General features: G+C 45.1%; 3 protein-coding genes across 8 annotated transcripts; 1 reads left to right on the top strand and 2 right to left on the bottom strand.

Annotated features, from left to right (window-relative positions):
- Positions 1-136: 136 nt before the first annotated feature.
- LOC108103249 (splicing factor 3B subunit 4) lies at positions 137-1768 on the bottom strand. Of its 2 annotated transcripts, XM_017208652.2 has the most exons (3): positions 1646-1768; positions 1501-1584; positions 137-1446 (listed from the first exon to the last, which is right to left on the bottom strand). In XM_017208652.2, exons 1-3 carry the CDS (start codon positions 1677-1679, stop codon positions 545-547), a joined length of 1020 nt encoding a protein of 339 aa, XP_017064141.1. In that variant the 5' UTR covers positions 1680-1768; the 3' UTR covers positions 137-544. The 2 variants fall into 2 exon arrangements, with proteins under 2 accessions (XP_017064141.1, XP_017064140.1); XM_017208651.2 differs by having other exon boundaries at positions 137-1584.
- Positions 1769-2531: 763 nt separating this feature from the next.
- Positions 2532-17427, top strand: LOC108103216 (dmX-like protein 1). Its single transcript, XM_017208611.2, has 15 exons — positions 2532-2748; positions 5183-5400; positions 5469-5617; positions 6185-13165; positions 13222-14307; positions 14366-14590; positions 14670-15026; positions 15083-15347; positions 15406-15493; positions 15555-15824; positions 15892-15961; positions 16030-16104; positions 16156-16289; positions 16357-16440; positions 16504-17427. Exons 1-15 carry the CDS (start codon positions 2662-2664, stop codon positions 16702-16704), a joined length of 10290 nt encoding a protein of 3429 aa, XP_017064100.1. The 5' UTR covers positions 2532-2661; the 3' UTR covers positions 16705-17427.
- Positions 17428-17656: 229 nt separating this feature from the next.
- On the bottom strand, positions 17657-20933 carry LOC108103217. 5 transcript variants are annotated; one of them, XM_017208613.2, is made up of 6 exons: positions 20641-20933; positions 20041-20240; positions 19477-19494; positions 19003-19288; positions 18636-18855; positions 17657-18200 (listed from the first exon to the last, which is right to left on the bottom strand). In XM_017208613.2, the coding sequence occupies exons 1-6, from the start codon at positions 20822-20824 to the stop codon at positions 18083-18085; spliced, it is 1026 nt and encodes a 341-aa protein (XP_017064102.1). In that variant the 5' UTR covers positions 20825-20933; the 3' UTR covers positions 17657-18082. The 5 variants fall into 5 exon arrangements, with proteins under 5 accessions (XP_017064102.1, XP_017064101.1, XP_017064104.1 ...); XM_017208612.2 differs by lacking the exon at positions 19477-19494 and having other exon boundaries at positions 19981-20240; XM_017208615.2 differs by lacking the exon at positions 19477-19494 and having other exon boundaries at positions 19063-19288; positions 19981-20240.
- Between the last annotated feature and the right edge of the window lie 2000 nt (positions 20934-22933).

Genomic DNA, 22933 nt, shown 5'->3' with positions numbered 1-22933 from the left:
TGAATTTCGAAAAAGCAACTGTATTTCACTTCTTTTTTATACATTTTTCGAACTATTTAAATTAAATGCAATAAGGGAAATGCAGTAATATTTTGAATTACTACTGAAGATTGAAAGATTTGGCTAAATAAACGTATTTTTTTTAAATTGTGTTAAAATTTATTTGCTCTCTCACGTAATACAAATTACAAACTAGGCTGGTGACTTTGTAGCTTTTAAAATATTTTTCAAACTAGAAAAAAGAATGAAAATATTTTTTTAAGTGTAATAAATTGTTAAATGACCAGGAAGTAGTCTTAATTTATATCATAGCTATAAACTTGATAGTTGGAAATGATTGTAAAGGTTCTAAAAGGTGTTTTCTGTAGAACTAATTATTTATCGAAATAGTTTACAAAGTTATATTTTTGGGTGTATTAAATGCATTATAATTCCAAGAGCACGAACCGAAGTAGTCTTAACTTATACCAGAGCATCTTTCATTGATAAATCCTATTAAAATTTATTTCGTCGCGTTCAAATTGGTATACACTACACGCTAGATCTAGTATTGGTAGCCGTCGGGTTGGTAGGGCCGTGCAAAAGGAGCAGGCGCAAACGGCACAGGCGGCGGACGCCAGTTGGTGGGAGGTGGTCTGGGAGGAGGCGCCGGCATACCAGGAGGTGCCCAAGCGTTTGGCTGCATCATTCGCGGCGGCGGAGGTATTCCCATCGCTGGTGGCAGAGGTGGCTGTCCACCGGCCATCGGTGGTAGCGGTGGCGGTGGTATCGTGGCTGGGAATGGCGCAGGCTGAGGCACTGGAGGCGGCGGTGCAATCATACCCATGTTGTTATTCGAAACGGGTACAACAGGCGGCGGCGGAGCCATCATCGGCGGTGGCATCATCTGGCCTGTCATCTGCGGCATCATATTCTGCACTGGCGCATCGGCAAACAGTTGATGCGGCCTGTCTGCATGAGCCGAAGGATTTTGCGCAGCCAACAGACGCTCTGCTGCAGAGCCGTGCCGTTCGCCTTTGTGATCCTTCTTGAAGGCATAGGACACAGAAATGGGACGGTTGCACAGGTATTGGCCATTCATGGCGTCCATGGCCGCATCACTGGCTTCAAAGCTGGCAAAGTTAATAAAGGCGAAGCTTTTCGACTTGCCCGTCTCCGGATCCCTCATAATCTTTGGGGTTTGCAGAATAACACCGAAGGCGGAGAATGTATCGTAGAGCAGTTTCTCATCCACCTCCACGTCCAGGTTGCCGATAAAGATATTGGCGCCAACGTCCAGATTTTTCTGGTGGGCTGACGCCTTGTTCACCCGAATGGGTTTACCATATAGCTTTATCATATTCATAATCTTAATGGCATAGTCGGCGTCCTCCTCGCTAAGGAACTCCACAAACCCATAGCCCTGGTGCATTTGGGTGACCCGATCCTTGGGCATGTGTACGTTCACTGGAATATAGGTGATTAAGAGGATTGCAGGAATTCGGTATGCTCGGTACTTACCCACTGGGCCTGCCTGCACAAATAGCTCCCACAGCAGCGTTTCCGACACCTTGTCATCCAGACCGCCGGCATAGATGGTGGCATCTGAAAAGAGTATAAAAGTGGATTGAGACGGATTCAAGGAAGGAGCCCGGCACAAACTCACCTTGGTTGCGTTCAGCAATGGGACCTGCCGCCATTTCGGATCAATATTTATAAACAAAACCAAAAATTAGTTTCCGGCGTTTTTAACATGCAAGCTATTGACAGTGTTACCAGATGGTGAAACGACTTTTACCTCCAAAGGCTCACGCCGTTGAACACGGTAATCGATGTTTAAATTTTAGTGGTTAATATTTTAATATCGGTAAGCAATAAAATAATTAGAAAAACATAACTAATAGAAATTGGTATAGATCAGCAGATCAAAAATATTCATGTAATTTTAAAGTCCTTAAACATACCAAAATATTTCCATTATGGATTGTTACACCTTGTCCAATTCAGTTCTTTATGCACTACATTTAGTAAAACAATTGGGATAAATTTGCTTATTTTTTTATTTAAAGGAATAACATCACAAAAGTGTAACAAAAATGATCAAAAAATCAATCAATTATCAAAGCTTCGATATCTTAAAAATAGACGCACGAATAACATATGCTACTTCAAAGTATTGATTCGATGAGCAACATTTCAACCTATAGAAGTGCATTTTGGATCAGAAATCTGTAAGGTATAGAACATTTAAAAAAGCTCATCTCATCTATATGGCTTTTTCGAAGTCTTAGCCCAAAAATAATACATATTAATTTTATTAGCAAATTAAATTGAAATTTTAATAAGTAAGTCACTTCGATTAATTGTAGGCTCAGAAGTGCAAAATTAGGACTCCTGTGAGTATATATATATTTACAAAAAATCAATTTGATTTATTTATTTATTTAATTAAATAAATTGCCAAATGTTACTAAATAATATACGATGTGCGCAACCGATTGCTTCATCTTCTATATCGATAGTTCGATTGGCCGTACTGCTCAAGAACTCAACTCTAATTTTTATGTAATGTCACTTTGTTGTCGTTTGTTACAAGAAGCAAGAAAAATTCGTGCTAGAAACCAAAGAACCAAGTCCCCAATATCCGTGCGCTGTGATGTGATAATCAATTGTGTTTAAATTATGAATTGTCATCAGATATTGAGCGGCGCCTGCAATGCGGGCGACCGGTGCTTCGCCATTGGCTCCGTGGAAGGAATACCATTTACAGTAAGCGCAGAAGAATCATCCAAAACGAACTGGGGAAAATCGTGAAAAATCGTAGGAGGAATTCGCATTATTTGCAAATCATTGATTGCCTCCCACCAACTGGCCACGCCTCCCAATTCGTTCAAATACTTTGCTCCGTTTTTTCACCACAATCCCATATACTTCCAATTGGAAACGGGGCATTATCATCATCATCATCGTCATTCCAACCAGAACCGATCGCAGCACGTCTTTAATGTTTTTATTTACATATTTGCATGTGTGTGTGTGTGCGCGTGTATAACCTATGTGTACGTCATGTACATATGTATTTTTTTATGCCACACTTGGTGGTCAATTAAAAAATCAAATGCAAATAAATGATGAGATAGAGAACTTTTTGTGTGTGTGTACAGTGCAAAAATTCGATAACAACAAAATGCAGTGTGTGTGGCAAAAAATGTTTGTTTTCACCTGCATTTACATACTTGGCCAGCAATTAATTACATTTTTTTAAGGTCAAGTGCTGGCAGTAAACAAGCCGAACGCACACATGCGTAAGTTGCAAGTGAGAGTGTGTGTGTACGACTGTTTGTTTGTGTGTACCCTTCGATTGGTCAGGTGGCCTTTGATGCCCTAATTTCGCAGCTTGCAGGTTGTCCCCCTTCCACTCTCTCTATCCCTTTCTCTTATGCCCCCTCCGATCTCCCTTACTCTTCGTCACACGTCAATGGCAAATTGGAATTATAAACGGCCATAAAAAACGTGAGCACGCATTTATAATGTGCCTTTTTCGATCTCTATAATATATAGTATCATATACATACACGATATGCATTCTGGGCATTTCGTATATTAACCCTTGCTTAAGATTTAGCCGGAAAAAATATTTCTAACGATCGTAAGGAACAGCAATAAACTTTGATATTAAACCTTCTATAAATAATGCACATTCTCTACATACCCACATCCCATTTATAAACACTGATAAAAAGTTGATTTGGTATTGTATACTTTTTATTTACCCAGAATGTTTATCCGATCTAGACACCAATGTCTGTGTTTTCCTGTAAACCTAAGGAAGCATAATAAACTGTGGACATTTCGCCACTCTAATAAGAGGCCCCACGGGGCATATGTGTACATTCTATATTCTACTATATTCTATTCTGTAATCAGCACTGCCGTTGACACAGTCCCCTGTTCACAGAACACCGCCCCCACCCACTGTGTCCACCTCCGCCTTGCGCCATATCATTTGCCATCATTTCAATTTGTTTAATTTCGAGTGTATGCATATGTATATATTTATTTTGTATATAGTCGGCACGAAGACAATCCCCTGGCGCCATCTAACACGTAGAGGGGGAAAACCTAAAAAAAAAACCCACGAAAATGAGCAATTTTAAAAATAAACCCATTAATACTCGGTCTATTATAACAATCTAAGCTATTAAGCCCTTAAACATGGCTAATAAAGAACGGTGGAAATGTTAGAAAAGGTTCCTCGCTATATCAGAAGCATCCCTTTTTATAATTTTAATACAATTAAAAGATATTTACTACTATCTTATCTGTTTCGAAACTAATGTGTTGGTAATCGGAAAGGTTGAAAAACCCTCCATAAAAAGTAGCTTCTGACATTTGAAGTAAATAGAGAAGTTAAAAATAAACCTGTCACCAAAGAGTAGTTAAAACTCTTTTCAAGATTTGTATAGCAAAAAACGTAGATACCCTTGGTGGTTTTTTCTTCTTATTATCATAAAATAATTTTGGAAATTCAATCTCTATTTATGTGGCCTTTTTATCACGTTTATAACTTAATAAGAGAGCCTAATCTATCAAATCATTGAAGCAATTATTCGATAGAGAAGGTGACTCAACGAGTTCCACCGAAAATGTCATACTCTTAAATATGATTATTTTAACTTAGGATGGCTAACCCTTTTGCACCATAGACTAAAGAGAAACATCTACAACGTTTTCTGTAGAAACTCCTTAAAAAACTACATTAGAAAAGACAATTAAACTTTTTATGAACTCGCTGTCACAGATCACTATTAAGCCAAGTAATAAAAAGCGAGAAAAATTAACTATTGTTTATGCTATATATAGCTTAGTACCCCTTCCAAATTTAACGACGTAGCAGGGTATTCAAATTTCTGACCACGATAATGAGCATATCAGCGACAGCTCAACAAATAAATCAAACACACTTTAGCTAACCAGGTAACCAAACATGATGTGGCAAGAGCCTTTTCAGCCAGCCTGATAAGCCAGTTAACTGGACAGTTAGGGTATTGTTATCGATATATACTTGTCTACATATATAACTGTCGTACCCGTGCATATATACACTTGAAAACAAACGGCTTTGAGAGCACATAACGATCGTATAATGTCTAGATTAACTGCACCACTTATTGTTATACCCTTGTTTTTCGTTATTTTGTAGGCCTACGCCGCCGGCTGCAATGTGGTCATCTTGGCAAGCACTTTCGAGCGCGTCCAAATCATCCCGGGCGCCAACCATGGCTATGTCAAAATATCCGCCCTGGATTGCAGCACCGACACCGGAAAGATAGCGGCGGCCTATGAAAACAAGATATGCATTTTTGAGCCCACGCCGGTGATCGAGTCCAGCAAGCACAATACCCACTTTCTGGACTACAGGTGAGTTTGAAATGGTTCTATATTGATTTCTATATCTATATCACCATGTTTCTCATGATCCCTTACAGATGGGTGCAAACGGGCTCCTTCACCAGCCACTCGAGCGTGGTGACTTTGTCGTGGAATCTGGAGGGTACCCGCCTCCTGACCGGCGGCACTAACATACAGCTGTGGAAGAGCAAGTCGCCCACTCACCAGCAGGAGGAAGAACACACGGGTGAGTCAAGTACCCCACTTCATTGACCCCTTTCTTTTTGCGGCCAACTATCGATTGTCGTGGGCGGTGATGAATCACAGATGCAAAGTAGTCAAGAAGGGTCGTCTTTTTTTTTAAATTGGATTTATAATATCCTAAGGGCCTACTGAAAATAATAGTTTTTCCAACCAACTACCGTAAAGCCTTAAACAAAGGCATTTCCCATTTGTTTGTAAGCAATATTGAGAAGAATATAAACTATTCCTAAACTATGCTTTCAAAAATTCTTTTATGTAATAAAGATCCATTTGTTTATGGATTAATGGGTTCATCATTGGATGGCACTGTTACTGAGCGTTAGAATTCGATTTATTTTTCTATAGAAATTCCAAACTTTGTTTAGTTTAGGTACCACCTGAGTGGCGTGGATAGTGAGTTTAATGAAATTCGATTAGAAGGTATTTTTAAACAATTAGAGCCCAAGCAATGTCACAGAAATTTTAGTAGTTTCAGATTTGCAATCTTATAATCACCCGTAATATAATTCTTAAGCATTACATTTATAATCACAACTCTTTCCTCAAATAGGAGTCAAGTTCGAAATTGGCGAGAGCAAGGAGCCAAAGCAGTCGAACAACACCCAGTCTGAGGATGTGTCCACGTGGGAGAATATTTGGAGCTGCCAAACGGCCATACCCATTTACCACATGGCATTTAGTCCGGATGGAACGCTCTTCGCTACCTGTGGCCGCAACGATCGGCTGGTGAAGATCTGGTATGAAAATAAACAGGTCCTTTTTCCGGCCAAAGGTACTTCCGCCGTCGGGGCCACAGGGTCTGGACGTCATGGGGGAGACGACGGCACTGGATCCGGTTCTGGCGGAGAGCTGAATTTTACGTACGTGTACATCGCCCATCCACGAGCCGTATCCAACATAGTGTGGCGTAAGACGAGCAAGTACATGCCTAAGGGATCGGTGGCAAATATGCTGGTCACTTCCTGTCTAGACAACATCTGTCGCATCTGGATCGAGACGGTACTGCCGGATGACGGAATGGTGAACATGACCCAGTTCGATCCAATGGCATCGCAGAACCCGAAATTCCGTACGCACCGGCATAAGCATCGGTTCATGCAACGGCTGAAGCACATGAAGACCTGCTTCCATATCCGGAGACATATGAAGGCCGGAGCGAATGCTGGTCCGGGAGTAGCAAGTGGAGGCATAGCAAGTGGTGGAGGAGCCACCGGAGCTATGGGCGCCATGGGTAGCTCTCCAGCCAGCTATAGCAACTATCTGGGACCGATACCATCGTTACCATCCTCGTGCAGTGTGCACGATTTTCATTCTTACGGATTCCAGGGATCGGGCGTCACACCCGGAATGCACTTCCACCTGGCTGCTTCGATTAACGCGGAAACCGACATCCCGTTGGTGCCATCGATGCAGACCAGTGATCCGGCCAACCAGAATGTGTTTATCCTGCACTGGCTAAACAACAAGGAGATGCATTTCACGCTTCAGGCAGAGGCCATACTCCAGGAGCTTACCAAGAAGGTGATCGACGAGGAGAATGGCCATGGAAATGCCTCAAGTGGTGGCGTCGATCTTCCGGATGATGCCCATGGCTCCCACTCGCAGGCGCATGCGCACAAGAAGTACCTGCGCTCCTCAAAGTCCGTCTCTGTAGATGACAGCGGCGAGGAGTACAGCCGCTACTCGCAGCACACGGCGGGCACGGGTATTGGCGGTGTCGGCGGAGTAGCCGGAGCCGGACTCCATCTGAACTCCATGTCCAACACGACGTCGCAAAACTCGTTAAACAACGAGCCAGCGCACCCAATCACACAACTGGTGGATTCGTTGGACAATAAGATCGAGTGCTTGCTACGTGACTGGCACCAGAGTCCGGATCTCCTGTTTGCCATTCATCCAGTGGACGGTAGCTACTTAATCTGGGTGATTGAGTGGCTGGATGACTACTATCCGGGTTCGTTTAGGCAGGCGCAGGTCTCCTTCTCTACACGCATCCCATCAGCCTTTCCGCTAGGCGATGCAATGTCCATGTCCACCACGGTCAGTCTATTTAATACGGGCACGCACCCGCTGGCCTTTCGCGATATTGCCAACAATGTGCGCAGCAAGGATGAGTTCCATAAAGGAAACGCGGATGACTCTTCTCTGAAGAGTGACCAGCATTCGGGACAGACCTTTGAGCGGCACGACGAAGAGCAGGAGGATGCTGCCGACGATGAGGATGGCGACCGTGAAGGCGATGCAGATCAGGATGAGGCAGGCGGCGATCGTAGTGCTGCCGCCAGTGGAGCCGGAGGTGCCGAGCATAGCAGTAGTTCGCAGGATTCGGCTGCGGCTGGAGCCAGTGCTTTGCCACTGAACGTTTCTCCTTCGGTGTCGATGGTGACCAAGCACTCGAATGGAACCCTCAACTTGTGGCAACTGACGTTCGCATTCAAAACGAAATTCACCCAAGTATTAAGCATTGGCCACGTGAGCCGTGCCTCTGGCCATCGGTTCCGGGTTAACGATATTACCTGCCACCCGGTGCTGCCATTGCTCGTCTCCACCTCGCACCATAACTTGCCCGATTCGGAGGCCAAGTCGCCGATGTCGCCGTTTGAGCAGCCCCTGAGTGGAGGGCTTCCTTCAGGTGGAGGAACAGGAACCGGACCCTCTGGAGGTTCTAATGGGGACAAAGATGTATTTACGCCTACTGGATTCTGTTCAGAGTTGATTCTTTGGCGTGTGGATTCCGTGGGACCGCTGTGCCATTCGGGTGGAGTCAGTGAACTTGCCAGGATTAACTCTCCGGAGATCTCGGCCTTCAGCAATGTGGCCTGGATTCCGACGCTCCTGCCGAGTACCACATTGGGCAGCTACAGTAACTCTCCGTCCGCCTGCTTTGTGGCCAGCGATGGGGAGAACCTGCGAGTCTACCAAGCGGTAATCGATGCCCGTACCCTGCTGGCAGAAATCTCATGCTCTGAGAACCTTAACACGTTGCACAAGTCACACTCGCTATCGTCGATGATCTCGAACGCTTCGTCCACGATGCGGGCCCAGCGATCGGCCCTGCACGACAAGCTTAAGGTGGTGTCCCAGCAGTCGACGGCAAGACCCGGTTGCATCCTGCAACTAGATGCCATCTCGGATGCTAAACACGACTGGCAGAACACGCAGTTCCTTCACGTATTCCAGGCGCAATTGATTACTGGTGGACAGAGGACGCCTTTAACGGATCCCCATGATCTTGAGGAACCGCGACTGAACGCCTTGCTGGAGTCGGACATGGATGCAATTGTGGATCTGCAGCGAAATGCAGACTTCGAGGAGCCCTTCTACATTGTGAACATCGAAAAGACTCTTCGCGGCAGTACCATTCACATGTGGCGCATAGTCATCAGCTCCAAGCAGCAGAATTCTTTTCTTTCCGAGACGGCCATGTATGTGCCAGATAGCAACCTTACCCAGGAGCCGGATGAAGATGGTGCCGGTGGCAATCCGAATCCTCGTCGGATGTCGCAGGGAGCGGAAACCCTAACTGGAGCTGAGCATTTTGGTCCTCAGGTGGAGGCACCGCACATCTCAATTACCACGAAAAAAGTGTGCACCCAAGAGTTGCCGCTGCCCGAAGGGGTAGATGTGATCCATGCTTCTCCGGCCGCTGGTCATCTGAGCAGCTCCAGCATTTATCCAGCCTGCTTTGCACCGTACATCATTGTGACCGCCTGCTCGGATTCTATATCCCGGTTCTGGAAGTGTGAACCCATTGGCGATGAGGACGATCAAGATCCAGAGGACGATGCCTATCACTGGAGCGAGTGGAAGATGTTCAGCCGTATCCAGCACTCGGCTATCGAGATTCCAGGCCAGCCGCTGAACATTAGTGCGGCCTACTCCGGCCGGATAGCTTGTGCCTATAAGTACGGCAAGAGTTTCACACGGCCCAACAAGGGACCCGATCCGGATTCACGTTATGTGAATCTGTGCGTGGCTATCTACGAGTGCGAGAGCTCCGGTGGTAGCGAGTGGGTGCTGGAGGATACCATTCACTTAAAGAACGTCCATCTTCCGCGGATCAACATTGGACACGGTATCGATTTGAGTTACCTCCACGACAGTCGACTACTGGCGAAGAAGCAGCGGTTAAATCAGGTTCTTCACACCTTTGCCCACGATCAGGAGAGCAGATCTCCGCGTAGTGGCGAAACCACACCAGAATTGGCCGTCAATAGGCAACCCTCGGCTGCTGCTTCCGGTTTACTAACTGTGCCCAGCTTTAGTACCCTGCAATCCCTACGAAAAAGCATCGCCGAGAATGGAAACACTTGTCCCTTGACCCAAAAGCATCTTGTCCAACTTGACTGGGTGAGCAAAGAGGATGGCTCACACATCCTAACTGTAGCTGTGGGCAGCAAGATCCTACTATACACTCCGGTGAGTTCTGATATTGCCCAGGCGAATATCAAGGCAATGAAAGAGTCGCGGTCGGTCAATCGTCCCATCCTGCGGAAAGCTAGTTCCCTGGCTCAGCCCAACTTTGTGGACGAGATCCGTTGGATGAAGTTACGGCAAATAGACCTCCAAACGGCTGATGGGCTGCCTCCGCTACCCATGCAAATTTCTTGGGTACGCGATGGTATTTTAGTGGTGGCGATGGATTCCGAAATGCATGTGTACTCACAGTGGAAGCCACACTTCTCCTCCCACTTTGCCGCTGCGGCGGCCGCTGCTGGCGAGGATGTGCCAGATACCCGGAATTTAAGGGATGAGGATCTGCGTTCGCTGGCCAACGAGTCCACACAACTACGGCTAAAGAACGTGGCCTCCATGCCGCTGATTAGCAAGGTGAGCACGGCCAATCTGCAGTTACTGTCCCATGACAAGAAGCGTCGTTTGGGCAATACCAGCATGGCCAATATGAATGGAGCTGGTGGTGCAGGTGGAGCTGGCCCTTATGCTGCTGGTGCAGATGACGGCGGCAACGATGACTACATGACGGATTTCGGCCTGTTCCAGGCCTCTCGCATTGCTTGTCCAGTGCTGCCACAATACCATCCCAAGCAGCTGATGGAGCTGCTCAACTGTGGTAAGATTCGCTGGGTAAAGGCCATCCTGGCTCATCTGGTGCGCTGCATGAGTGGCAATAGTTTGAATACAGTTGGCCAGGACGAGGATGGTTATGCCAGGCAGCGTAGCTGGTCAAGATCCCGCACCCTGAGTATTAGCTACACGGCGGATCAGAACATTCAGGTAGAGCATCGTGGCAGCACCACCCAGATTCCCGAAGAGCTGATGCTTGACTACGCGGAGATCAACTCCATTCCGCCATTGCCCTTGTGGGTGCTTCTTAATGCGGACCGGGAGACGCCGGGTCAGAGCAATAACTATGCCGAGGGTGACAAGGACTACGATGAACTATTTGACATGCACAACTCGGAGGACAACTTGGATGAGCTGCTGAGTGAGGGCGATGAGAAGAAACGCCAGGAGCGCAGGCTCTCGCTACCCGAGAAGCATTCTATTTCGCACTTTGGTCCGCGACAGGGGCAACTTCTATCGCGCCTGCTGACCCACACCCATTTGCCTGGCCTCTCTTCGCTGGACCAGATGCATCTGCTGGCCCTGGCCGATACGGTAGCTACTTGCAATACAGATTTCTCCGATAAGTTTGCTGTCGACCAGAGCAAGTCGGGAGGAATGGGAGGAGGAGCTGGATCGGGAGTTGTTAAGGATGGTAGCACCAGTACAGACTCCCTTGATGACTGTGGCCTGCGTTTCCTGCTGGCCATGAAGCACTTTACTTACCTTCTTCGCTGCCTGCCACTACAGCAGCGAGCGCAGTTCCAGCGCCAGGGCGTGGGCACCTCCAACATTGTTTGGGCCTATCACTCGGAGAGCGAAGAAGAGCTTCTTAACCTCATCCCAAGTTACACCAAAGGCGATCTTCGTTGGTCTACGCTGCGGGATCTGGGCATGGGATACTGGTTGAAGAACATTAATACGCTGAGGAGGTGCGTGGAGAAGCTGGCCAAATGTGCCTATCAGCAGAAGCAAGAACCTCTGGATGCGGCTATTTACTACCTGGCTATGAAGAAGAAGTCCCTAGTGTGGGGTCTTTTCAGGTCTCGACGAGACGAGAAGATGACAGCCTTCTTCGGGAATAACTTTGCTGAAGATCGCTGGCGTAAGGCTGCTTTGAAGAATGCCTTTGTGCTGCTAGGCAAGCAGAGATTCGAGCATGCAGTGGCGTTCTTCCTGCTGGCCAATAGCCTAAATGATGCCATCGAGGTGTGCATGAACAAGCTTGAAGATTTCCAGTTGGCGCTCATCATAGCTCGACTGTATGAGGGTGACGCCGAAGGATGTTACTACCACCATTTGTTGCACGAACACATTTTGGGTACAGATGCGGAGACTGGGCGTTGTGATCTTAGTCGTGCCCATCCAGATCCCTTCTTGCGATCGATGACCTACTGGACGATCAAGAAGTACCAAGAGAGTCTGAACACGCTGCTACTAAATAACGTAGGCAGCCTGCACAGCAGCTACAGGGAGGAAGATCTGTTGCGACCCGAGCCACAGGCCACCAATCCGAACGTGTTTAATTTCTACATATATTTGCGCACCCATCCGTTGCTTATTCGTCAGAATATCGCCTTGTCGGCACAGGAAAAGCGCATTGCCCATGTGGTACTGTCTGGGTTCAACTATGCTGGAGATGCTGCTCCTAGTGCCGTGGCCTGCGACAAGCAATTGCAGTTAGAGGATTCGATAACGCCCATCGAGCGGCAGTTGTACTTTACCACCGCACACGGACACTTCAAGAGCGGTTGTCCAGCGCTGGCACTTGAGGTTCTCAACAAGCTGCCCCAGAAGATTAGCGACGATTCTGGAGGCAGTGTGGCTGGTAGCCAGTCGCAGGAGCGCGCCCAGCAGAACAAGGAGGAGCTGATCAACACGGGTATCATGGACCAGTGGGGAGCTACTCCTGCCGCTACGCAGAACACAGCGGATGCCTTTGACTGGGGCGCTCCTGTATCTAGTGAGCCGGAGGCCAAGTTTGAAATAAAATGGGATGATGAAGATGAAGATGAAGACCCTGATCTTGAGCCAGACGAACCTGAGCTAGCCACCCCGCAGCCGCAGGCGTCCATTTTAGGCAGAGGCAAATCAAGTGGAAATGATACAAAGATGGACATTATGGCCCAGCAGCTGAAGTTTGTGGCCTGTCTAAAGATCCTCATGGAGGAGCTGTCCACGTTGGCTACTGGATTCGAAGTGGATGGTGGTCAGTTGCGCTACCAACTTTACATGTGGCTCGAAAGAGAGGTGGAGGCGCTCAAACAGTTATGCAACTACTGCAGCCAAGCGGAGCAGTCCAGTCACGAGCCTGGTGATGCGGATGCCGAGGCCAGAGACAAGGAGATGAATGCCAGCATCTATCCCAGCACTGAGCGTCCCACGCTCCACGAGATCCTCATGCAGGACAAGCAAGATTTCGAGGCCAAGGTGATGCGTGCAGCCAAACGCAAGCGATGGCTCAAGGGTAAGTTAATCTTATAAAAATCATAAGTTATTATTTATTAATTTTAAACTCTTCAGCCAATGAAACACTGCTTCGTACGCTGCTCAGTTATTGTTCCCTACACGGAGCTAGTGGTGGTGGCCTGGCATCCGTACGCATGGAGCTGGTGCTGCTGCTCCAGGAGCTCCAGCAAGAGAAGACACAGCAACAGTTGCTGAGCCCGCTGCCCTTCCCTACCACGCTTCCCTTGCTCAGTGCCTGTGTGGCGGGTAACAAGACGGTTATAGCCGATCCCATTAAGTACCTCCAGTCTCAGACAGTGGACATGCTGCAAAGCATCATCAAGGTGCTGCCCTTCCCAGGAATCGAACCGAGTGCTTTGAGCGAGATCTTTGTCCTTCGGGATCTTGCCGTGGCTCTGTCTTCCTGCATCTACCAGTCGCTCTGCGATTCCGAGAGCTTTGTGGTTAACAACTCGGCCTTTAATGGTTATCCTAGTCCCGGTATGGAGAACATAGCCAAAATAAACTCCTCTTTCGAGTGTAGCTACCTAGTGGGCAGCCGGAATGCTTATGGCCGCAGACGCAAGTATTCGACGGATGAGCCGGCGGGTGTATGCACCACTCCTTCCAAGTGGCCAGGTGTAACCAATCTGCGTGCCCTTTTGGCCCGCGAGAAGGACGAGGATGTGCCCAAACTAAATGTGCTGCTGCTGGAGTCTTTTGTTTCTACTTACATGGCACTATTCATTTACTCGCTGTCCACCTGCGATAGCCGTTTGTTGTACCGCCTGAGTGGCCAAAGTTTCAACAATGAGACCTGGTCCACTCTTTTCGGCGGTGGCATGAAGAAGTTGCTCATTAAGCCCGCTGCTGCACAGCCTCCTAATCAATTGGTGGCCGGAGGAGGCGGAACAGTAACAGGTGGGCCTTCAGGCGGGACCGGATCCACATCTGAAGAGCCGACGGATGAGAATAGTGTATGGAATACGGTTACTTCGATCACAAAACAGCGCATGAAGCTAAATATGAAAATCCTGGGCAGCTTTAGCCAGAACAGCACTTCCAGTAACATGAAGGAGGACAAACCCACGTATCGGGAGCAATTTATGCCACCGGAGACGTCCATGCTGTCCTACTTCCTCACCAAGCCACCCACAACCGGTATGGTTTTGATCTGCAAAGTAACGATCCTATAATTGATTTGGTTAATACCTTTCAGAATGCGATGACTACGACACGGACGACTCGCACGAGTCGGACAACGAGGAAGAAGAGGAGGACGACGATGATGTCAATGTGAGCCGATCGCAGCTGAAGGCCAAGGATAACACGGAGCACACCAATCCCACGTCTTACTCGTGGAGTATCCTGCGCCTGGCGCTCATCAAGATCAGCACGCACAAGATTCAGGAGCTGGTCAAGGTGGCCGGCATCGAACTGCAGGGTAGTTGTAACATTTCATCCATCCATTCGCGATCATCATCTAAGCTTCCCTTCCTATATTGTCTCCCCGTTTCGTGCAGATTTGCCTGTGATCAGTCCACTCTCACACGAAGTGCTAAGGACCCTTAATCGCTGGCAGGAATTTGCCCTGAGTGACCTCATAGCCCGTGGTCCACCGTCTCGAAATTATATACCAGGCTGCTATGCGGAGAGTGGCATCAATGGATTGGCTATCCATAAGTATCGTTCTCTGCTGAATAAGGACAACACTCCGTTTGTTTCTGGTTCGTCTGCTGGGCCCATCCGGCGGCTGTGGAACTATTTGGTGCGTCAGGAGCCTGCCCAGGAGGTATTCATAAAGAGTATCTTCGGCAAGAACATGGAGCCCAGCACACGGGGTTCGCATCACACCCATAATGACAACGAAACCGACGAGGGTGAGTTCATTGCCTCAATGTGTCTTTGAATAAATACTGATATTTTTATGCCGCAGGTCAATCCCATTCGACCAACGAGAATACCGACCACATCCGGATTATTCACAAGGACCACGAGTCGATATTGTCCTTCTGCTTGAAGAACAACAGCTCGTCGATGATTGCCTTTGCAAATCCGCGTGAGATCCAGGAGTTCGACATCTCGCTGCTGCTAGAATCACCGAATTGGTATGAGGATGAGTGTGACTACGATATGATGAACCTATCCAAGGATGCCGATACCAACAGCTCATCCTTCCTAATCATTCAGACCCAGGAGCAGTAAGTCAAGCTTTTCAAAATTTGGCAATGCTTCTATATTGATGTTTATTACTTGCAGAAACCAATTTGGGAGTAACAGCAATGCCTATAGCGAATCCAATGCTAGCACACAAAGTGCTTCGCAATCAGGACGCGGTACATCCATGGTATGTGATGCTGTCAAGCCCACTAAAGCGTAAATTTAATAATGCTCTCGACCCATATAAGGTGCTGCGCCACAAAGTAGACAATGTAAAGCGAATGAGCGCCCATCCGCTGATGCCGTTGTATCTTACTGGAGGCCAGGATGGCTCCGTACAGATCTGGGAGTGGGGTCACCAGCAGCCTGTCTGCTCGCCCCGTACCTCGGGAACCTTTGCCAAGGTCACGCGATGTCGCTTCTCGGAGCAGGGCAACAAGTTCGGCATCGGCGATGGCGATGGAAAGCTCAGTCTCTGGCAGGCGGGCATCGCCTCACAGAACAATCGTTCGTTCATAGTGAGTTGGCATACTGTCTGGGCTTGTCTATGATCCGCTTCCTAACCCCTTGACTTTTATTTTGCAGAGTTACCAGTGCCACAACAAGGCGTTGTCAGATTTCGTGTTCCTTGGTTCATGCAGTCTCCTGGCTAGCGGTGAGTTGTGATGTGGTAACATCATCTGTTATTCAAAGATTCCATTTTACATTGAATCTCTTTAACAGCCGGTCAAAGTTCTGAGAACAAAAACATTAATATCTGGGACACACTGCTGCCCCACAAGAAGTCTTGCGTGTCGGGTAAGATCAATGTTAACTTATGTGGTACGTGTCTAAAAGAATCCTTTACAGCCTTCACTTGTCACGACCAAGGATCGTCCTGTCTGGTGTTTGCTCCTCAGCATCAGGTGCTCATCTCGTGTGGTAAACGCGGCGACGTTTGCGTCTTCGATGTGAGACAGCGTACGCTGCGACATCGCTATCAGGTGAGTTCTTTATATATAAATATATATCTAAAAGTAGGTAATAATTCTCGTTAATTCATCCCATCAGGCCCATGATAGCACCATTAAGTGCATAGCTCTGGATCCGCACGAGGAGTTCTTTGTCACTGGCTCCATTGAGGGTGACATTAAGGTGAGTTACGATGACATTTCATTCGTGCAGAGATCTTATTACTAATCCATGCTTATTTCACAGATCTGGGACATGAATCAGTTCATGCTGATCAATACGTTCCCGCATGAGCATGCCAAGAACGGGTTCTTCAAGCACACTGGCCAAGGCGTTAGCCAGGTGTACGTGGATCCCTTCGGACGACTCTTCTCTTGCGGCTCCGATGGCTGCATGAAAGTCCGTCTGCTGGTGGAGAAGGACAACATTGTTCACTCCGTGTATTGAAAGCTGTATTCTATCCGTAACATTTCTGGCACAGAAATCCATCCGGACTCTGTGTCCGAGTCAGTCTCCGTTTGCCGTAGCCTAGTCCGTGTTTCTGCTCTCGTGCTCGTCTGTTTTTATGTGTGTTGCGGCAAAAAGGATTTGATTCGAGTGTCCTACAATATGTGTATTCTTTGTTAATCGTTGATTATTGTAAAATTTTTAATTGTATTTCAATTTCCTACACGTACAGATATACATATATATATATATATTTTATTAATATTTTTATTTGCATAAATGTACTGTTTTTTTTTGTGCCCATTTCCGTTTTGCTAATTAATGTTTTTTCCAAACGACGAAACAAAAACGAAACTTGTGTCTGACTCGATTCGCTTGATTCGTTTCATGTTCTTTGAGTATTTCCTAAACAGACTATATACTATACACTACTATACAGATACAAGATATATATATATATACATACATATATTATATACATCTATTATATGCTTTAAATCAATTAATTATTATTATACGATATACAAGACATTCGACAGTATGGTAATTGATATGCTTACGAATATATATTACGATCTATGTCTTTGTGTTGAGCTTTGTGCAAAAATTTGTCTGTTGTTGAATCAATCAAGATATATGTATACCTAAATCGAAACTAAATGAATTAACTAAAAATAAATAAAGTGCAAAATTAATAAAAAAAAAAAAATATTTAAACCAAAAGCTGTTGGTTTTTATTGCAATGTAAAAGATATTACTATGAAATGAGAATCTGTTGAATTCAGCTTAAAATAGTGATGATAAGACTATAATCTATATGCAAATCTTTATTTCAACAGGATGTTCCCATCACCATTCCAGTCATAAGACTATAAAAGCCCCCGTCCCTTTGCCCACTAATAGACACATCAATTTCAACTGAATTGTTCCATTTCCGTTTGCCATTGAAAAGTGATTTTCTTATTTCATTTTTATTATTTCTTTTCTGAGCTTTTGCTTATATATTTTTTTTCATTGTTAGACAATCAAACAAATTAGACGCTACGCCTTATATGGGCCTTTAATAATAAAACTAGCAAAAAAAAAAAAGTTGAAGAGTTCACAGGGGAGACAGAAAGATAGAAAAAAGGCAACAAAAACATAGATGGTAGCCAAAAGAGGAATTATTATGGATCGGATCGGCAGATCGGCGGATCGAGCGGAAGCGTTGGCATCCGTTGAAAAACAGCATTATGTGTATAGTTTACAGCGAAGTAGGGTAAGATAAAATGGGTAGAACCGAATCCGTAGTGTGGTCGTCAAGGGGGCCCCGTTTATTTGGCCGGAACGCGTTGTCATCGTATCGTATCATATGGCACCGTTTAGTCGTGTATCGGATCTACGACCTCGGCGGCTTAATTAGCTTGCTGGTGGGCGGTGGCAGCTTGCAAAAGCCAGCCGCATCGAAAACGGGCAGCAGTTCCCTCACCCGTCCGGGAATCGAACCATCGAGCATTCTGTGAGTGCGGAAATTTTGACAAGGATAGACAAGAATTATGAATAATAAAATAAAATCCTCAATTTAAACATTTTTTTTGATAAAAAGTTAACCTGAAATATAACTTTGCGAGCCCATAACTTTTCTAATTGTGTTCCGATTTTGAAGTGTTATACCTCAAAAGTCTTGTAATTTCATTCTGTCAAAATCTGCATTAACAGTTTTTTTTCTCATTTTTGGTAAATTTTTTCAAAATTTTCACGATTTTGATGATGGTACCCCTTACAGAAATTTCAAAAATCGTCAAAAAATCATATTTCTAAGTTTTGATGCAAGTTTTAAATACTCAATGAGCTGAGTCTTTAGAGGTATAACAATCCATGTTACGATTGTTTCAACAAAAGTTATGGGCAGCTGAAAATGGGATTTTGGAGGGTTAAAGGTATGTAGGTACCTGCGCTTGTAGTCAATCTTGGCGCCCTTCAGCGAGATGTTGGCCTCAGTGGGAAAGAAAGTGGCATCATAGAAGTTAAGCCCGTTCTGCAACAGAATGTTGTACTCATCCATGGAGGCCAGAGTGATCCGGATGACGGCTGGAGGCAGTTCCCTGCGCTCAGGGCGCTCGGCCTTCTCGATGGCATCGCCTACCACAGAACCCACGCTCTTGGAGGTGCCTATAAAAAAGTTTGTCGACACATTTTCTTTAGAATAACCACATAGAGAACTTATCTCTCACATTGCTAAGGATGTTCATAAGGATGTAAGGATGGGTCATAATTTAAATATTTTTTTCATGTTACCAATTTGAAAGGGTACTTTACTTCGGAGTGCCGCTCGGCGCAGAGTCTGGGTCGGCGTGTGCAGCAGCTGAATCTGCTCACCTTCGACGCCCTTGTCCCCGCCAGCGGAGGAGGAGCTGGCAGCGACGGCGGAGGAGGAGGCGTTTGCGGCGTTGCTTGCGAGGCTCGAGTAGATGTGCAGGCGCACTACCTCCACCACCGAGTCGAACTTGTACATGGCGTGACGTATGTCCTCCACGGGCAGATCCTCGGGAACATCCAGAACGTACAAGGTAAAAGTCTTCCTCGGCCGACACGGAATGGCTATCTGTGGGTTACAGAAAAGAACGAAGGGAAAACGGAGAGTGACTGCTGCGCATGCGCACGGTTAGGTTAAGCTAGGTCGATCGATGGATATATGGAAGGTTTCTGAAGGGTTATGTCTGTGCTGGGTCAATCCCAATCTCAGTGGAGAGCCATCAATCGATATGGATATATACATATGGATATACTTACGCTGCGCGAGAATGTTTGCTGCAAAACGGGGGAAATAAAATTTGCATTTTTCACTTGTCGGTTGGGTTAGTCTGGCAGAAAATGCTTGATGATCGGATCTGATGAGGTGGGATGTGGCGTGGATATGGGCAGTGATGGGAAGTTCTAGGTTGAGGGTTTCCCTACAGGTAGGTGCAACGAATGTCCAATAGATAATTTCGAAAATTGCTATAAAATCAATATTAAATTTTAATTTTTAGAACTAAAATATAATTGTTCTCCGCTATTGATCAATTTTTCAAAAATGTTTTCAGAATTTTTGGATATTTGTATACCAAAGATATTAATTTTGAAGTGCTAAAGCCACTAATCGAAATAATTAATTTGGTATTGAATTTGGACTTGTAAGCCAGTGTAAGCACACATAGAATTTTCTGTTTAGTCACATTTATGATACTCTAGAGACATTTTCGGGACTTAATCGAAAAGGCGTTGCACCTCTGACCTCTTTGCTGTGGCACATACCTTGTGCCCCATAATGCCCTTCCAATCACTGGAGATGTGGGTGTGGGTGGGTGGGCTCACCTTGCGGTAGAAACGCGCCCCGGTGACCTTGTGGAAGCCCTTCTTGAACACCGCCTGATAGTCATCTGGATGTGAGAATTTAAACAGAATTCCTGTAGCAGTTTTGGTCAAGCTGAAGCATCCCTTGAATGCCATCTTCTCGCAGATAAGTGCCGCCCGCTCCATGGACAACTCGTAGGATGGGGTCAGTAGGAAGGCGCCTGTAAGTACGATTACGCTTTGGTTAGGCTACGTTGTTAGTGTCTCCAACTACCAAGTTAATTTTATGAATTTAAATGGCAATTATTTAATTAAATCGTCATGCACTAAGCGAAATAGAAAGGAAAAAGGAAACTTTGACAGGCCAAAGTTAATAAATATACTCTTGCAGTTACAGATATATATCTCATTTCAGGTTATCAGATATCTTCTAGTTATGCATAACTTGGTAAACTGCCTTTTTTTTGTATTCTTTTTTTATGGCACAGTTTGCGAAACGGACGCTCTATGCTTAGAAAAACAAATCCATATTTATGAGTATAATCCTTCTGCCAGGGTATATCTGTTTAGTGGTAATTCCATAGCGATTTAGTGTTAGGATTTGAGTTGGACCATTGCCACCTTTGGTCAGGAAGTTATCCGGCGACGAGACCTCCGAATCGGAGTCATCCTCCCGCTTGTCAGTCCACTTAGGTTCCGCGGACAGTTTGTGGGCTGCCACTTTGGTGACGATTCCCGTGGAACGTTGCCTTGGAAACTCATTTTTTTCGCATTCCAGATCGGATGTGTTGCCCAGGAACGACATGTTTGAAAGACGACACAGAAAGCGTGTTGAAACCAAAAAAAAAAGTTTTGATACTCGAAAACGGTTTGAAAACGTTCGCAATTCGCTCAGGCGGCGGCAGGCGGTTAGGGCGATAATTTTGAAGCAACTGAAATGTAGCTGCGTTTTCGAAGCTCTTTTATACGGTCCACTGGCGCCGCTTCGCATCGCATCTTTGGCTTCTAGGTTTGGGCACCGATCAGCAAAATGAAAGTCCCACACACGCGTACAACTGGGGGCAAACTATCAGCATTTTTAACGGTCTAAATTTTGAGTTCAGGTTAATAGTTTTGTATATTTTTAACGTTTAAAGTTTAAAAAATCATATATATGTGAGTTCATTGCTAATTAAAGCTTACAATAGAACTGAAATCAAAGTAACACTGTTTAACAGATCGTATACGCGATATTTGGTATTTTAAAATATTACGTATACGTAATACGTTTAGCTCAGATTGAAATTTTAATAACTATTTAATACTTCTTTGATTTCTACTAAAAATATAAAAGAAAATACTACTAACCCAGAAAATGCCTAAAAACTAACAGATTTTCATGGGCTACTTCAGTGCTACCATTTTCACCAGCATTGTGGGCACGGGTTATGCGATCATGTCGGATGTCTCTCAAATTGGAAGTTGGTTCTTACAATTAGACGACGGCATATTATTGTTTGTTATTGATCCTCTCCCGGTGGAGTGGGCGACTCATAAGATGGGATGGGATACGATCGGATTGGATTGGAACAGTTTCGTTTTTGGTGGTGCAGATGGGTTCGTGGTTGGGTGGGTGATCGGGTGGATGGTCGGGCCGCAGGTTGACGCCATCGATATCGCTTGGCCATATAGCCAAGATCACGCTGCGGCGGCGCCAACTGTTGCGTAAAATTCAAGAACACGGCTGTCCCCCAAAAATGGTGCCACATGCCCACCGAATTGCGAATTATATAACGAGCAGAACACTTATGGGCAGTCGGATATCAGCTGGCGGCAAAAGGAGCCCAAACGGGATCAAGGGCGTTAAGAACTTGGATTTGGACCTTGGTTAATCAAGGTCCCCGACATAAATTGTCCCATGGACATTTAAAGAATTATCGTCAGGCATGTAATACATAATTTGCGATATAGTTATCTTATAAGGTCTTAACTTTTGAAGAGTTTATGTCATCTAGAATCCTCAGAAACCATTCCCAAAGTTCACAAGTTTTTAATTTTATCATTTTATAATATGTGGTTTATTAATAAATTATTTTATTTAAATTAATTTTGTCAGTTTTCATTTTTGAATATTTATAATATTTTTGTTGCTTCTTTGTTTGCCTTCTTTCGTTTAAACAAAATGTGTCCTTCGCTTAATAATATTATAATAATCAAGTAATAATAATAATAATAATATTAATAAACTACTAAAGTGTTTTTTTTGTTTCATGGCAACATTTCATTTCGTTTCGTCTCTTCGTTTTGGTTGCTCTAGGTTGGATGGTTGGGAAATAAGGTCTTAACGATCGGAAGGATCAGCTTTAACTGATTGATGGAACTGAACAGCAAGCAAATGTGTACTTTCTCTTTATTTTATTTTCTATATGATGAAAGGGGGACAGGATTCCATTGCTCGAAAATGTTATACAATTGGTATGATTTATATATATATATATATATAGTTGTATAATCTTTATACGCTGTTTATATATGGGTGTGTATATACTATATAGTAATATAAGCATTTTTTTGGAGATCACTCTGAGTGTTTTTCTTGTGTGTGTGTGTGTGTGGTTTTGCTTGCTAAATAACACAAAAAAAAAAACATCTGTTTTGGGGGGAGAGGATAAATCATATATCACTAGCTCTTAAAAGACATGCGCTGCCAATAACAACAAGAATTGAGTATTATCTGATCCGTCTTTATCATTACCGTTAATCGTAATTGTCGTATTTTCTGGGGGGGAGTGGGGCGGGTAAGCACACATTTACATACTTACATACATACATACACAACAACTACGTTTAATAACCGATACAAATGTTAACAATTATGCGGCGGATCGATCGATCGATATATATATTTATGTATATATCGCTTATCGCTTAAAGT

Source organism: Drosophila eugracilis, unplaced genomic scaffold (assembly GCF_018153835.1).
Source record: "Drosophila eugracilis isolate 14026-0451.02 unplaced genomic scaffold, ASM1815383v1 contig_2167, whole genome shotgun sequence".
Lineage (NCBI taxonomy): Eukaryota > Metazoa > Arthropoda > Insecta > Diptera > Drosophilidae > Drosophila > Drosophila eugracilis.
The sequence above is the reverse complement of the archived record's forward strand: the minus strand, read 5'-3'. Positions and strand labels throughout refer to the sequence as shown.